This window comes from Aulonocara stuartgranti (assembly GCF_965226115.1).
Source record: "Aulonocara stuartgranti genome assembly, chromosome: 16".
Lineage (NCBI taxonomy): Eukaryota > Metazoa > Chordata > Actinopteri > Cichliformes > Cichlidae > Aulonocara > Aulonocara stuartgranti.
The window spans coordinates 10,874,092-10,891,055 of record NC_138952.1 but is presented as its reverse complement, the minus strand read 5'-3'; the positions used below and the strand labels follow the sequence as shown (position 1 = coordinate 10,891,055).

At 41.8% G+C, this 16,964-nt stretch overlaps 2 protein-coding genes across 2 annotated transcripts in view; both read left to right on the top strand.

Moving 5' to 3' along the window:
• Positions 1–656: 656 nt before the first annotated feature.
• LOC309690450 (olfactory receptor 2B11-like) overlaps positions 657–16,964 on the top strand; it is a gene marked incomplete at its 5' end in the record, with an annotated part of 38,666 nt that continues 22,358 nt past the window's right edge. Inside the window, 2 exons of the mRNA XM_082507482.1 lie at positions 657–666; positions 1,872–2,022. Coding sequence (XP_082363608.1) covers positions 657–666; positions 1,872–2,022 — 161 coding nt within the window. The remainder of the gene's footprint in view (positions 667–1,871; positions 2,023–16,964) is intronic.
• Positions 7,569–8,583, top strand: LOC309690409 (olfactory receptor 4B13-like; the record flags this gene model as incomplete). The annotated part of the gene is made up of 2 exons (XM_082507443.1): positions 7,569–8,155; positions 8,247–8,583. 2 exons carry the CDS (start codon positions 7,569–7,571, stop codon positions 8,581–8,583), a joined length of 924 nt encoding a protein of 307 aa, XP_082363569.1.

Genomic DNA, 16,964 nt, shown 5'->3' with positions numbered 1-16,964 from the left:
GGATGTTGTGTTTTTCTTCACAATTTTAATTAGAAGCTAGATATATTGCTGCTAACAGCAACAGGGATGAGTCAGTGAGTCAGTTGGGCTTGTGAATGATTCATGAGTCAGTAAAGTGATTTGTTCATGATTTGCGCATCACTAGTCCTCAGTTGGCTCAATGAACTCACCGGAGCTTCCAGCAGAGGATGGGGGTGGCTCGCCCGAGATCTCAGTGGAGACAGAAGGCTAAGATGGTTTGATAGAGCTTCAAGTGGAGGCCGCCGTAGACAGCTGAGATGGCTTGCCTGAACTCTCAGCAGAGACAGGAAGCTGAGACGACGCAAGTACGCTGTCTCAGCTTCCTGTCTGCATGCAGACACATTTATACAACCACATTTGCACATGACTATAAAAAGGCGGAAGAGGAAGTAGTTCCTTCCAATGTAGACAGTCCTAATGATATAGTTTCTTTCCACTGTGTTCCTGTTAATGATAAACTACAAATCTACCCTAAATTACTAAAATATCGATATTTTAATATGAGAATCGATTCTAGAACATAAATGACTGGCATCAGAGGAATCAATATTTCAGTATCGATCCACACATTACTAGTACTTACAGTATACTTGTTTCATTGTCTCTTGCAAAAAACCCGACTTGTTGCCTGAAAAATGCCCGCAAGTACACGGTACTGCACCTTAACAAGACCCACGCCCCAGAAAGTACAGTGTACTTACGGTGTTCTTGTTTCGCTGTTTCTTGCAAAAACCTACCTTTGGTGTCCTCAAATTGCACTTGTACAGGGTACTTCCGCCATAGTGGCAGATCATGTTATAAAGTGTTACCTTTCATTAGTTTGCATAAATTCATTACGTATATTAAACTATAAACACTTAAAATCATATAGACATCACAGACTCAATGGTTTTTACACAATTAAATAAAAAAAATGAGTGAAACTAAGCACATTTCCTGCACATTATTATTTTTGTTTGTTTGTTTTGTAAATGCAAACATTAAGTTTAATATCTCCTTTTGAAAACTGAAAAGTTTTGTTGCATCTAGTTTACTTGTAGTTACCTATAATACTCTCAGTCCAAAGTCGCTGTTTTACACTGTGTAAACAGTATTCAAAAGTATTCTGAGGTTATTGTTGAAAATTTCAGGCAGTAAGTATGTTTTTTTCTGCTTCTTTTCAGGTTTAAACATTATAAAGAGGCCTGGTTGTTAGGGTAAAATACATTTTCATTTACAAAATATGTTTCACTGGATTCATTTCTTTTACAATCTAAAAAGAAAAGCAAGACTCAATATAACCCAGCTGTATTATGTTTTCTTGAGGGAAGGGAAGAATGCGTTGCTTATCAAATGTATAATAGACTTAATCACTGTGTTGTCTTTTACACTGAAAATTAAGGTCTTGTTGCATATAGAGAGCTTGAATAGATTGTGACAACAAGCTTGAAACTCATGAATCACCCCCTAAAATTCCTCGGGATGCTGCTAAAGCTCTTCTTGCAAGCTCTTCTTCTTAAACTAAATGCATTAATTTATCTCACTGCTCATCGTTTGCTCAAACCTGTTTGTAGTCATTTCCCAGATCTCAATAGTTACATAAAATACAAAGAAATTAATTTTTAACTCAACTCAAGGAGTGAAAGCATCGCTTACATCATACTAACTACATAAATGTGGCTGACAAGAAGTGTATATAAACCTCTGGTGACATACTTTGTCAGGGAGACAGTACACAGACAGACTTAATTACACCCTGGCTTTAACTTGTAAAAATGTCATTTGCTCTCAGTTTGAAATGACACCTAGTAAGGTAAACTAATATTTTATTATGGATAATGTTTCAGTAATTACTGTTTTTACTCTCTCAGGTTTAAGTGATATTGCAAACTACAGGGTCATTCTCTTTGTTCTCACTTTACTGTGTTACTGTGTGATTTGGCTGGTAAATTTGACGATAATTGTCACAGTCATTGTGGATAAAAGCCTTCATGAACCCATGTACATCTTCCTCTGCAATCTGTGCTTCAATGGACTCTATGGGACTGCTGCATTTTATCCCAAGTTTCTCTACGATCTTCTGTCCACCACTCATGTCATCTCTTATGCAGGATGCCTTTTACAGGGTTTTGTATTGCACTCTTCAGTTGCTGCTGACTTCTCTCTCCTAGCTCTCATGGCCTATGACAGATACGTGGCTATATGTCGACCTCTTGTGTACCACTCTCTGATGACTAAACAAAGAGTTTGTATTTTTGTATTTTTTGCTTGGCTTATTCCCTTTTACCTTCTTTTAATGAGCACGATAACAACAGCAACATCAAGGTTATGTGGCTCACACATACAAAGGATCTACTGTATAAACTGGTTAATTTCTAATCTGGCTTGCTCTGCCTCTGTAGCTAAAGTTATTATTCCTGCTTTTAATTACACCTTTTATTTTGGTCATGCCGTTTTTATCTTCTGGTCTTATGTACATCTGATCAAAACATGTCAGTCATCCAAAGAAAACTGGAACAAATTCATGCAGACATGTGTACCACATTTATTCTCTTTAACGGTTGTTGTTCTGTCTTTTCTTTTTGATATGTTATACATGCGATTTGGCTCAAAAGAAATAGCACAAAATGTTGAGAATTTCATGGCAATGGAGTTTCTCCTTATCCCACCAATCATGAATCCCCTCATGTATGGACTGAAACTAACAAAAATAAGAAAAAGAGTTTTGAATTTTATATGTGGTAAAAGTTTAGCTTTGAGATTAAAGTCATGAGTGTTTCTGCAGAGAGGGGCAAAAAATCTGTTTACATATGTACAGTATAGTGTTAATCAATATACATATTACCAGACTGTCTTCATTAATTGAAATATAAGTAGAATTTTCTTTTGGTTTGTACATGTCTAAATTAAAAACACACACACACACACACACACACACACACACACACACACACACACACACACACACACACACTGAAATTAAACACATTTCCTGTACATTATTCATTTCTGTCTTGCATTTTAAAAGGGGTTTAATTTCGTTACATCTTTTTCTGACGACTATCTTCTTTTTCTGGTTGACTAACATGTTTTTTCTCACCTAGTTTAGTTACACTTAACTATAATACCCTTGGGTCTAAAATTTTATTCTCAGGTAATTATCAAAATGCTACTAAAGCTCTGCCAGAGGTGGGAGTTGAAAAACTCTCTGACCTAGGCCTCTGCACACCTTTACTCTGAAATCAGTCTTTTGGGTTTTCTTTACATCCCAAATTAAGTGGCTGTCATCACACCAGGCTACAAACCACTGTATATCAAAAAAGCAAATGCTTATGTTCTCTTCCTTGTGAAGCAAATTGTGAAAAGGAGTAACCTGACCTGTGCCTGGGACGATCTTAAAGGAGCGCTGGTACTTAAGCAATTAAAATTAGTAATACTGTTCCAGCTGATAGCAATGAGTTCTGTTTGTACAAATGATACCATTTATTTGAAACGTCGCCACTCAATTTCATTTGCTTTTGAATAAAAATAAACAAATAAATGAAAAACAAAAGGCTGGATAGTCCCAAATGCAGAGCAAAAATCAACAAAAGCAGCCAAGCATAAGTTGTGGGTCTTCAATGCAATTTAAAAATAAAAATGTCATGCTATTTACAACAGCAGCTGTACCCTACCCCTGCAAACTGTAATAGTAAGTAAGTAAGTAAGTAAGTAAAATTTTATTTATATAGCACATTTCTAGATAGAGATCACAAAGTGCTTTACAAGATATAACAGATTAAAAAGACAAAATACAAACAAAGTTAGCAAAAGGCAGTTTTAAAAAGATGTGTTTTTAGCTGTTTTTTAAAAGTAATCAATGAATCAGCGGATCGTAAGTCCTGAGGAAGGGAATTCCACAGTCTGGCGGCCACAGTAGCAAAAGCTCTATCACCCCTAGTTTTCAGTCTCGTATACTGAATGACAAGTAGGCCCTGACTACTCGACCTCAGAGACCTACTAGGGGCATAGGGCTGTAAAAGTTCAATGATATATGGTGGTGCTTGTTGTTGAAGAGCCTTGAAAGTTAAAACCAAAATCTTAAACTGGACTCTAAATTCAACAGGAAGCCAATGTAACTGCATGAGCAACGGTGTTATATGTGAAAATTTAGAAGCTTTCGTCAAAAGTCTTGCTGCAGCATTCTGAACGATCTGCAGACGCTCCAAAGAACCTTTATTTAAACAAGTAAACAGGGAATTGCAATAGTCCAGTCGTGAAGAGATAAAAGCATGAATAACAATCTCCAGTTCGGTATAGGATATAATAGAGCTCAATTTAGAAATATTTCTTAAATGATAAAAGCAAGACCGAACAAGAGATTTAACATGACTATCTAACGTAAGAGCAGGATCAAGGATAATCCCTAAGTTCCTGACAGATGGTTTTACAAACGTTGAAAGAGGACCAAGAGCATTTATTATACTGGGTATATGTCTATCTGGGGCACATAAGAGGACTTCGGTTTTACTGTCATTTAGTTGGAGGAAGTTTTCAGCCATCCAGCCTTTAATGGTTTCCAAGCACACATTTAAAAGCCGCAGCTTAGAAGCCTCTTCCGGTTTAAAAGATATATAGAGTTGGATATCGTCTGCATAACAATGGTAACAAATATCCTCAAAAGGGCTCAAAATGTGCTGAAGAGGGAGTAAATAAACTAAAAACAGTAATGGCCCTAGCACAGAGCCTTGTGGCACACCAAAAGACAGGGACGCAGAAGATGATCTATACTTAGAAACTGCCACAGAAGAATATCGTTCAGAGAGATACGAGGAGAACCATTTCAATGCAGTCCCAGAGACACCGACCCAGTGTTTCAGCCTGTTAAGTAAAATATAGTGGTCAACAGTATCAAAGGCCGACGTAAGATCCAACATTAAGAGAACAGAACATTTACCTGCATTGCTTTGTAACAAAATGTCATTAGAAACTCTAAGAAGGGCTGTTTCAGTGGAATGAACTTTACGAAAGCCAGATTGAAATTTGTCGAAAATACTATATTTATCTAAAACTGCTGTAAGCTGCTTAGCCACGATCTTCTCTAGAATCTTAGCAATTAACGGAATTTTTGAGATCGGTCTATAATTGCTAGTGAGAGATGGGTCCAGCATAGGCTTTTTTAACAAGGGATGTATAACAGCAGTTTTGAAATAGGCAGGGACTATGCCCGAGGCCAAGGAGGTATTAATTATAGTAAGAATACAGGGACCAGTAGAGTAAAAGACATTTTTAAATAATGATGCAGGTAAAAAATCAAGAGAGCAAGAGGATAATTTTGTTGCACTAACTATTTTTCCCAGCTCTGGTAGTGAAACAAGTGAAAAACCTTCTAAAACAACAGGCCGAGCTGGCGTGGGAGCAGACAGCGCAGACGCTGAAAAAGACAGGTTTTTCCTTATGTTGCTAATTTTTTCTAAAAAGAAAGCAAGAAAAGTTTCACAATCTTCAACAGAAGAAATAATAGCAGCAGGTGGAGCAGGAGTAATAATATTAGTAATAGTATCAAATAAAACTTTAGGATTACCTCTGCTCCTTGCAACCAACTGAGAAAAGTAAGCAGCCCTCGCAACTCTAATAGCATTGTTAAAGGAGGCTAAAAGATCCTTTAAATAGAGGAGATGAACATTTAAGTGAGTTTTCCTCCATAACCGCTCAGTTTTACGACAATTACGTTTTATAAGACGAATGTTGTCATTTAACCAGGGTACAGACTTGGAAACAGGCACAGGTCTCATTTTAATCGGACAGATTTCATCTAAGATCGAAAGACAATGATAATTGAATAGATCTATAGAAAAATCAACATCGTTTTGTGGGGATAATGTTAAATTAAAAACATCAGAGAACTTCTGTGCTGTGGAGGAGTCTAAAGTGCGGGAAATAACTGTCCGATGAACAGGAGACATAGGCTCATAAAAAGACATATTAAAAAAGACACAATAATGGTCAGAAATAAAAATGTCCTTAGAACAGATATAATCAATATTCAGACCCAAAGAAAAAACAAGGTCCAGTGTATGGCCTTTGTTATGTGTGGGGCCAGATACATGTTGGATAAAATGAAAAGAGTCCATGATACTGGTAAAACTCCTAGCAAAGAGGTCGGACTCATCATCAATATGCATATTAAAATCTCCCAAAAGAAGCAATTTAGACAACCTCATAGTAGAGGACAGAAAATCACTAAACTCGGCTAAAAACGAGTTGTTTGGGCCAGGAGGGCGATAGACCAACGCACAGTAAAAAGGATCCTTCTTTCCAATTTTGATGAGCTGCAGTTCAAAAGACAGAAAGTGTCCAACTTTCACTGAACGGCAGTTAAAACGGCTCCGATATGCCACCGCGAGGCCTCCTCCACGACCAGATCCTCGAGGCTGGCTAATGACAGAGAAGCCATTTGGGCACATTTCAATAGTAGACGAATAATCCGACCCCCGTTGCCAGGTCTCAGTCAAGAACAGGAAGTCCAGATTTTTAGAAACAATAAAATCGTTAAGCACAAACGATTTATTCGTCAAAGATCGGGCATTAAAGAGCGCCATAGACAGCGGGGTGAAAACATTGTTGTTGGAAGAAGCTAGAGTTTCTCGAATTAAAGGGCGTAAATTCTCGGGACCAGACCCTTCACGTTCATATATTCCACTCACCGAGGGGATGAAGAGCCAGTCGGCAGGAGAGTCTGGATGAACCCTTCTGAGATAATACGGCCTTGGAGAGCCGGGCCCCCTATATCCAAGTAGGGCCTTGGGAGACAGATTCCTCTCCATATAGCTGTCATGTGCGTAGGCAACGGAAAACGCCCGACATCGCTTTCCAATTCGTCCCCGCCGCCAGAGGAGCCTAAGCTTCACCTGGATGCCCGATCTCTTTCCTCTTCTTCTCCGTAGTCTACGGGGAACGCTGAAAGCGCTGGCCGAAGATCCAGTCACAGGCAAAGGGTGGAAGGTACCAAAGGAGTGCGGAGAAAAGTGTGGAGAATGGAAAGTCCCACAAAAGGAAGGAGAAAAAACATCTTTGGCCGTCATTGACGAACGGATGGATAACAGCGTCAGACGATCGTAGACCAAGGCAGCCAGTACATCATTAAAACAGTTAAAAAAACAGCAGAGTAGAAAGAAAAAACACGACAATAGAGCGAGACCAACTACACCCGGCAGCGGCGAAGCCAAACACAGGCGCCATCATGCCGGAAGCATAGATCTTGCCTTCTGTTTACATTTATTTTCCTTTAAGACACCCAAAACACATTTATTATTATTTATTTCTGTAAATTCAAAAGGTACTTTTACTATAGTCACTTACCAGAGTATTGCTTTGTTGATTTTCAGGGGATTTTTTTTAAATAGATCAACAGAGGTTGAATTCCCAGGTGTGTTTTGTTGTTGAACAAAAGGCAATAATTAAGAGGAGGTGTAGAGGCACAGCAGATAATGATAGAGATGTAGATGCAGTAGCTCTATTTTCTGTACACTCACATATAATCACACACACATATTTTTAAAATGATAAGGCATTTGAGTTCTCTGATCATGGATAATGTGTCTAATGTAAAAAGTTTTGTTCTATTAGGATTTAATGACACGATGAATTTCAGAGTACCCCTCTTCATAATAACTTTACTGCATTATTGTGTGATTCTGTTTTTCAATATCTCTCTTGTGCTGCTCATTGTCTTGGATGAAAGTCTCCATGAACCTATGTACATTTTTCTTAGTAGCTTTTGCATTAATGCACTTTATGGGTCCACAGGTTTCTACCCAAAATTCCTTTCAGACTTACTGTCATCTTTTCATCACATCTCATATGAAGGATGCATGCTACAAGCTTTTATCATGTACTCATTTTCCTCCTGTGATTTGTCCATTTTAGCTGTCATGGCCTTTGACAGGTATCTGGCTATATGTCGACCTCTGCACTACCACTCTTTCATGACTATGAGGAGGCTCTCTCAGCTGGTGTGTTTCTCCTGGCTGACACCTTTCTGCATTTTCTCCATCAATATCCCAATAACATCAAGAATCAAGTTATGTGGTATAAACATTCAGAGAGTCTTATGTCCAGACTGGTTAATTGTTAAACTTGCTTGTCCTGAAGTCAAAAGCAATTTCCTAATGTTGTAAACCTGCTCAACATTTGGCAATAAAACCCTTTCTGATTCTGATTCTGATTCTGATTCTGAAAACCTTTTTAAAAAAAAATACTGGTCCATATGCAACACTTATTGTTTATATATTTCATGGCTTTTTCATAATTTGGATTTACACGCATCTTATTAAAACATGCATGAGGTCCAGTGAAGACAGGGTAAAGTTTATGCAGACATGTGTGCCCCATCTGACCTCTTTGATCATATTTCTCTTTGTAATGGTTTTTCAGTCGATATATGGGCGATTTGACTCCACAGATTCATCTCGAATCTTCCAAAATTTGATTGCTATTGAGCTTCTCACTAGTCTTCCAGTTATGAATCCTCTCATATATGGATTCAAACTCACCAAAATACGAAACAGAATCCTGACTTCAGTTTATCTTAACAGAAAATAACAACACACCCATCCAATATACATTCTGCAAAAAAGAGCAAGAAGGATAATAAATAAAGCTACTTCAAGAGAACCATTAAAATCCACTTTTTATCAAATTAAATATTCTCAAATTTAAAGATTTGGTTGACCTCAGAACTGCGGAAACAATGTACAAAGAAGCGAATAAATCTTTGCCCCACAACATTCAGAACCTGTTCCAAATAAGACCAAATACTCATGACCTGAGAGAAATCCTTATGTTCAGCAAGCCAGTAGTAAGGACAAATGTAAAATATCAGAGCATTGCAGTCAGAGTTAGTGTGTGGAACACCTGTACAGATGAAATCAAGACAAGTACATCAATACAAAAATTCACACGATTATTCAAAAATAATAAATTGCATGAATATAGGAAATCTTCCTCTCAGTGACTGAGTTGTCTAATTGTGTCCTCATTTTTTATAGATCAAGGCCTTATTACCCCAAGCTTAAGTGTTCATTAAGGTGTTTGTCAATAATAATAATAATGGATTGCATTTATATAGCGCTTTCACATAGATATAAAATAAGCTCAGAGAGTAAGCGGGTGTTAAGGACAGGGTGATTAGTTTATGTAAAAATGAAGTTTGTTGTTATTCTGGTTTACATGCTGAAAATGGTTTTATTTGTGTATGTTCAATGTGTTAGACTTGTACATAGTGTAGAATGTTTAGCTTATTTTAGAGTTTAGAAATGTGTTATCATAGAATGTAGAACTATTGTAGAGACATTGATACTGCCCTTAAAGGGGAGGAGCTTCTTCCCCCAGGCTATTCGGGGCCTGAACCAGGTGTAGGACTGGACTCTCCCAAACACGTCACTATAAGACTGGACTCTCACACACGTCACCACACGCACCACCACACATTTCCTATAATCCTATAATTCCTATAATTTATCATCCTTATCTTTATAATCTCTTCTGCTATTTGCACATTCTTTACTGTAAATTCCTAAGTTAATTTGTAAATTTTTGTAGTAAACTGTAAATTGTAAATATTGTAAAACTTTTCTTCTGTCATTTAATGGTCGGGCATTGTACAGCTACAAGCATTTCACCCCCATGTCATACTGTGTATGGTTGTGTGTGTGTGACAAATAAAATTTGAATTTGAATTTGAATTTAAAGTAATAAAGGCCTCACTGTGTTGTGAACTTAGGAGTAGATTGTAGGAGGCCTCTCCCCCACTGAGTGGAAATTCCCCAGAGGATGTTTTAGGGTGGGGGTCTCAACATTTATAACTGGGTAACTGTGGTCTGGAAGGGAGAGGGGTTTTATGACCTCTAGGGAGTTACCTACACCCACAGTGTTTTAACTGTCACGCACACACATCCACACGCACACTCACTCGTGTGCACTCACACATACACACAGGTATGCGTACACAGTCACACACGAGCACTCATATAGGCACGCGGGAACGCGCACATGTAGGCATTCACAGGCTCGCACACACACACACAAGTGAAAGTATGTAAACATAGTACTTAGTTTTATGGCACCTTGTAGAGGGTTTAGAAGGGGGGTCACTGATACAAAACTGCATGTAACAGACAAAGGAGTTGAGATCTGCAGAGGAGTTCCAGGGTCCTGTACATCTCCCTTCTAGAAGGTGTAATCAATAGGTATAATCAATAAGTGTGGTCAATGAGTGTGAATTAATAAGTGTTGTGAATTGACTACTGAGTCCCCAGTGTTCTTTCTGGAGGCCTGAGGAATCTACGAACCGGGTGAAACTGTGAAAAAGTAACAGTTTTGGTGCCGAAACCCGGGATTCGCTCGAGGTTCAGAGAGGACGAATTGGCAGTGCTGAGGTCGTGAAACGAGGCGAACAGAGAGCCGGCTCAATCATCTAAAAGGTAAGCACCACCTGTTTATTTTTGAAGTGTGCATATTGAATAAATTCTAAATTATCTGTTCGCTAAGTTGAACGTATCACAGTGTAAATTCACTCAGTAGAAAAAAAGGCGGCTAGCGTCCGCCTCAGTGCGTTAAAGCAAGAGACTTTTGCTAAGAACTCAGGTTGATGTTTAGCGTACTGTGAGCGACTAAAGCAAGAGACTTTTGATAAGAACTCAGGTTGATGTTTAGCGCCCCGTAAGGACATCTCGGTGCGTTAAAGCAGGAGACGTTTGTTACGGATTAATAGAATCTGTGTTTCATCCATGGCGGTGTCTGATCCGTCTTAGTTATTAGGAAAAAAGTGGCGGTGCTGTGCTCGTCCTCGTGCGTTAAAGCAGGAAACTTGTGTTACTATTAGTTAGAAAGCGGGGCTGAAAGGCTTTGTCGCCGGCTAAGGGCCATGTGCGCTCCGAGTTTGGCAACTCCACCCTTGGTCGGACGCGTCCTTGGGATTTGCCGGGTTGGTGACCTGGGCACCGGGGGCGCCCTAAATAACTAAAGCTAGGTGTTGGATCCTAGTCACGGTTGATAACATGCATGAGAGTGGGGGCAAGTTGCTTTGTTAGTGAGAGAACGACTGCTTGGCTCAGCCCACTGACTGCAGTGTGTGTAGACTGTAGTTGTGTGAAAGCGCCGTTAGAGTCGGCGTCTCGTCTGAAGTACGGGAGTCAATTAAAGTAACAAAAAGAATTCGTGTCTAAAAGTGTGTGTTTGTGGTGTGCAGAAATCGCGGCAGGAGGCCGTGTCGCGAATTGTTGCAAACTGTGAAGTCAATTGGGGGGTTTAATTTGGTTTTATATTTTTTAGGGGAAGAGAAACTGCGGTATCGAGTCCGTGGCGCAATTTGAATAATTTGTGAGGTGTACAAGAGCGGACGGCACCCGCTCTGTGTACCGCTTAGGGCGTTGTCCGGAATAAGCAGAGGAGGAAGTGTCCTGCTGTGAGTTGAGAACTGGACTGTGAGAAGTAGAAGGTGTGTGAGTGCCAGCCTTAAGGGGTGGGCTCGTAGGTGAAACGAAGGAGGAGTAGTAAGGAGGAGCTCGGAGGGTCCCGATGAAAACAAACGACGACATCTGGTGGTAAGTAACGGAATTCCAGGTGAGTTAAAAATAATGGCTGAACAAAAGGAGATTATTAGTGCCAAGTGTTCCTCTGACTGTGAGGTGTCCACACTTGAAAAAGACCAGACTTTGAATTTCACTCAACTTTATTTAGACCAACTAGTTTGATAGCTGGTAGGTAGCAGCAGGTAAAAAACCTTTCAACACAAAAATAAAGAACATTTCATTAACCATTCAGATAAATTACACAGAAGACAGATGAAATAACAAAATACACTTCAGTAAAGCCATTTACCATGTGGTTAACTGTGTTAATTTAACTGTGGTTCTTAAATAAATATACACAATGTGTCTTCTTTGCATTTAACACTTTTTTATAAACAATTGTATTTTAAAGTATACATTTTAGAGTTCACAAACATTTTAATAGACTTTAACTAAGGATTTTCTTTACAAAGAATTATTTTCTTTAAATCAAAACCAAACATTTATTCACTAGTTTTACAATCCACCCAAGGATTTGGGGTAACTATTTTTAATATTAATTAACATAAATATGTGGGAACACTAACTGCACAAACAATTTATTCAAACTTAAACATTCATTTTTGTCAATATAATTAAACTTAAATGCAGCAACTATTTCCCTAAGCGTAAAACATTTGCACAACTGAGCTTCCATAGTCCCAGATACATCTGCAAAAGCAAAATGTGAACTCAAGAGCTTACCGATAGCCTGTCTTGTTCAAAGTCTTCCTCACAGTGGAAAAGTGCTTTGTTTGCCGTCCTCTCAGTATGTTGCACCCGGGTCAAATGACTGCTGCATGCATTTAAAGGTTTACTCGGCACGCCCACCCTTGATTGCTCTAATGTGGCTCACCTGGCAGGGCGGCGCACACCAGGCCGTGCTTAGTTGTTGATTGCACCCAAGGTCTAATCAGCGGCCATGGGTAAGCAGCAGCACCGAACAGGTAGAGGGCAGGAGGAGGAAAAGAGGAATAACAGCCACACCTACTAGGTCAGCGCGACAATTAGAGAAGGAGTGAGGAGTCCAACAGAGGGAGAAATGCAATGGAAAACTGTTGATAAGCAAAAAGAGAAATTAGGGGAAGCATTGAAGATCACCATGACTGGACATCTGACAGGTAAGAATGATAAAATACTGGAAATGGGGAAGGAAATAATGAGTGTATGTGATCAAGCTGGAATAAAAGGTGATATGCGATGTTCTCTCGCAAAGGCTTTATTGGAAGCGGCCAAGGCATCCGAGGAGAAGGAGGAGAAACTCAGGAGAGAGTTGGATGGAGCACATACTTTGGAGAAGAGGGGAGTTAAGAAACAAATAAAAGAGGAGGAGGAGAAACGAGCCAGGCTGGCTGTATGGGGAATCAGCTGCCAAGGACTGGAGCACTGGATGAGGGAACCTGTGGAAGAGGAAGGTAAGTTGAGACCTGGTGGTCTTCCACACCCTCACCCCACATCCCCTCTTTTTTCAGCACGTCCTCCACCATATTGTGGTAATTATCCAACATTGAGTATTGAGGATGGCAGGATGGAGAATGAAGAGGGAACGGTGCTGCGCCTAACTGGAGGGCAGGCGGAGTGTGATTATGAGGACCAGCACCGCCCTAAGCCGCAGCAACAAAATATAGTAATAGGACCTACAAAGACAGTGCTACCTGCTGGTCATACTCAGACCAACTTGGAACAAAAAGATGGGGAGGACGAAGAAGGAGAGGAAGAACAGCCTGGTGCAGCCGGAGCAACAGCTAGGACTCCTCTGGAATTATTACCTGAAGAGGTAGAGAAACTGGTGGACATGGTGAGTACACGGTTCGATGAAGAACAATTTTGGGAAAAATTTAAGAAGCAAAAGGTAAAAGCTAAAGGGAGTGGTGTTTTAGGTCCAGATGTGAGGAAGAAGGTGTATTTTAAGGCGCAAACACCTAAGGTAAGAGCTGTTGACACCTGGGATGGATGGATACAGGGCACTCTGGAAGAGGATATAGATGAGTATAGTGTGATTCAGAGTGCAGGAGGGGATGAAGATGACTCAAGAGGATGGCCCGCATTTGGATCTCGAAGAGAACGAGAGGAGATGGAGGACCAATGGCTTCGCAGTGGAGGAGAGCTTGGAGGTCATCCGATGTGGAGAAGAAGTCAAATGAAAGCGGCAGAAAATCCCCAGGGGGAAGTCCTGCGACACCCCAGTTCTGCATTAGGAATGCCCCTAGTGGTTGCAACAGGAGGTGAAAGAAGATATAAACCATACGGGGTAGGGGATGTTACATCCCTGGGGCAGATGCTCCCACCCATCATTGATGGAGGCGCGGGTTGGCTGAGATAACTTGATAGAGTGACATCAGGCACACAGCTCGCCCTGGGGGATTTTTAACCCAAATATTTATCCAATGAATCCCTGGACATATTATGATGGTTTGCAGAGTGCACCCATGGCCAGCTGGGGAGGTAATGTGTGGGCCGGTAGAGGAAGGGCAAGAGGTCGTGGTGGCTCGGTGGGTGTGAGAGGCACCCTGGGGTATGGAAGGGGAGCACCTGGAGCGGGTCGTGGGCCTAGAGGTGTCTATTGGGTGTGTTGTCAGCCTGGGCACTGGGCCAGAGACTGTCCACAGCAGCCACAAATACAGCAGCAAATGGGCCCGCCTCAAGCAGGAAGGGGTGGTCCATACTATCAGGCTCCAAACCCACACATGGTCCCCGGATCAAGACCTCAAATGCCGACCTGGGGGGCCGGCTGGGGCAGCCAGGACTGGCAGCAGTGACACACCCCACAGGGATGCCGAGGAGAGGGGGGAAAGGCAGACCCCTTACTCTCACTGACGGTGAATGGACTGACTCTGCCATTCCTTGTTGATACAGGAGCTACTTATTCAACCATCCAAGAAGTTCCTGAGAACATTAAACTATCTGGGGACGAGGTCAGCGTGGTTGGCTTCTCTGGGGTTCCAATGACATTGCCAGTGACTGTTCCGTTAAAGACTGAAATTGGAAAGCAAGCAGTGGCTCATCCATATGTTATTTCAGCGCAGGTGCCTGTGAACTTGATGGGGCGAGACCTGCTCATCAAACTGGGAGCTGTGATCATTTGTGGGCCCGATGGTTTAACAATGACTTTGAAGGATGGCACACAGCTTCCTTGTGTGGCCACAAGTACGAGAGGACAGTGGCTGCTGTCTGAGGACATTGATCGTACAGCAGAAATTTACTGGGCCCGGCTGACGACCTCTGACGGCATCCTGGCACACTTCCAGCTCTGGCGGCCCTGGATCATGGCCCTGGACGTGTATGCTCCACCTATTGACCCATACCACGTGACACTTTTTTACGATCGCGAAAATACTGAGTGGTACGAAGACCTGTTCCATGAATTCCTGGAAGGGAAACAATGGCAGGTCTCTACCAGGGGTATTTATGTTGGACCGCAGGGGGTAGCAGCCCTGGTCCACTTGGCGGAGGAACAAAAGAGCTGGTTCCGAATGGGTGATGAATCTGTGCCTCATGTGTCTCTAGCGGTTCATTCTGGACATCAAGCAAAGGACTTGGGTCCCATGATACGTGTAGCTTCACGAGCAATTGATTGGCAACTCACACAGATTCCTGATGTTTCCTTCTCCCCAAGTACTAAAACTTACAGAATTTCAACATCCCACACAGATGACACTATATTGGAACATCGTCACATACGTAGGACACATGGCAGGGAACTGACAGATCATCCAGAGGCGGTTAAAGGCCTTTCACAGTTGCCTCACACACTGTGGTCACAGGGGCCTACGGATGTTGGCTTAACCACCTGTTCGCCTGTGACCTTTGAACTTAAATCTGACATTCCAATATGGCGTCCGCAGTACCGACATTCACCACAGGCAGAGGAAGGCATTGCAGAGACTATTGAAGGGCTGTTAAAGGTGGGGGTGTTGGAGCCTTCCACGTCTCAATGGAACACGCCCATTTTGCCAGTGGAAAAGCATGGCACAGGTAAATACCGTATGGCTCATGATTTGTGGGCTATTAATGCAATTTTGAAAACTAAAACTGTGGCAGTTCCTAATCCATTTACTGCATTGACTAATCTCTCCCCATAGCAGCGTTGGTTTACATGCATTGACCTGGCAAATGCCTTTTTTTGTTTACCTTTGCACCACTCTCTGCGTGATGTGTTTTCTTTTTCTTACAGGGGTCAACAGTTAAGGTATACTCGGTTGCCACAGGGATTTGCTCTGTCACCGGGGATTTTTAACCAAGTGTTGAAGCAGATGTTGGAACCGTGTGTGATGCCGGCTGGCTGCACTCTGGTTCAATATGTGGACGACCTCCTGATTGCCGCTCCCACGGCAGATGCTTGCTTTCAGGCCACCATGACCGTGCTCAGGAGACTGGCGGAGGCGGGTTTTAAAGTGAGTAAAGACAAATTACAGTTGGTGAGACCACAGGTGACTTTTTTAGGGAGAGAGGTGAAACAGCATATGGTGGGGTTGATGGCTGCTCATAGAAGTGCCATTCTCTCCCTCTCGCGACCGGAGACTGTGAAAGAGATGCTTTCTTTTTTAGGTCTCACAGGCTACAGCCGGCAGTACATTCCAGACTATGTGGGCCGTACTAAGCCTTTGCGTGATTTGGTGAAGCAGCATGGCATGAGGGACCTGACTGCTAAGTTGAACTGGACTACTGAAGCTGAACAATGCTTCATTTCTTTGAAACAGGACCTTTCTCGTGCAGTAGATTTAGCTGTGCCAGATTACAACAGGGACTTCTTCTTAGATGTTTCTGAAACAAAAGGGGTGGTGAATGGCGTTTTGTTTCAGAAAAAAGGGGGAGGCAGACAGGTTTTAATGTACATTAGTGTATGTTTAGACAACATGGAGAAAAGGCACCCTACATGCACTCAGCATGTAGCTGGAGTGGCAAAGGCCATCCAGAAAGTAGCACATATAGTCAGAGGACACCCACTGAGAGTTTTAACAACACACAGTTGTTAAAACTGTGTTGTTAACATAAGCCACCACGGCTTATGTTAACTCACAGGCCTTCACCATGACCCCACTTAGACAACAGAGGCTCAGCAAAGTGCTGGAGGCTCCAAAATTGACTTTCATACATGAAGGGATAAACATGGCAGACCAAATGGGGTCAGGGGAACCGCATGATTGCGCCCAGGCGGTCTGGAGAGAAGAGAAAACGAGACCAGATCTCAAAGCGGAAGCCATGGAAGGAGCAGAGGATCTCTTCACAGATGGCTGCTGCTTTAGGGATGAGAAGGAGGGGCTCAAGGCAGGCTATGCAGTGGTAAGTAAGAGAGGGGAGCAGCTGGAGGTGATCAAAGCAGCAAAGCTGGAAGGGCAGCAGTCAGCGCAGAGAGCAGAGGTGGTTGCACTG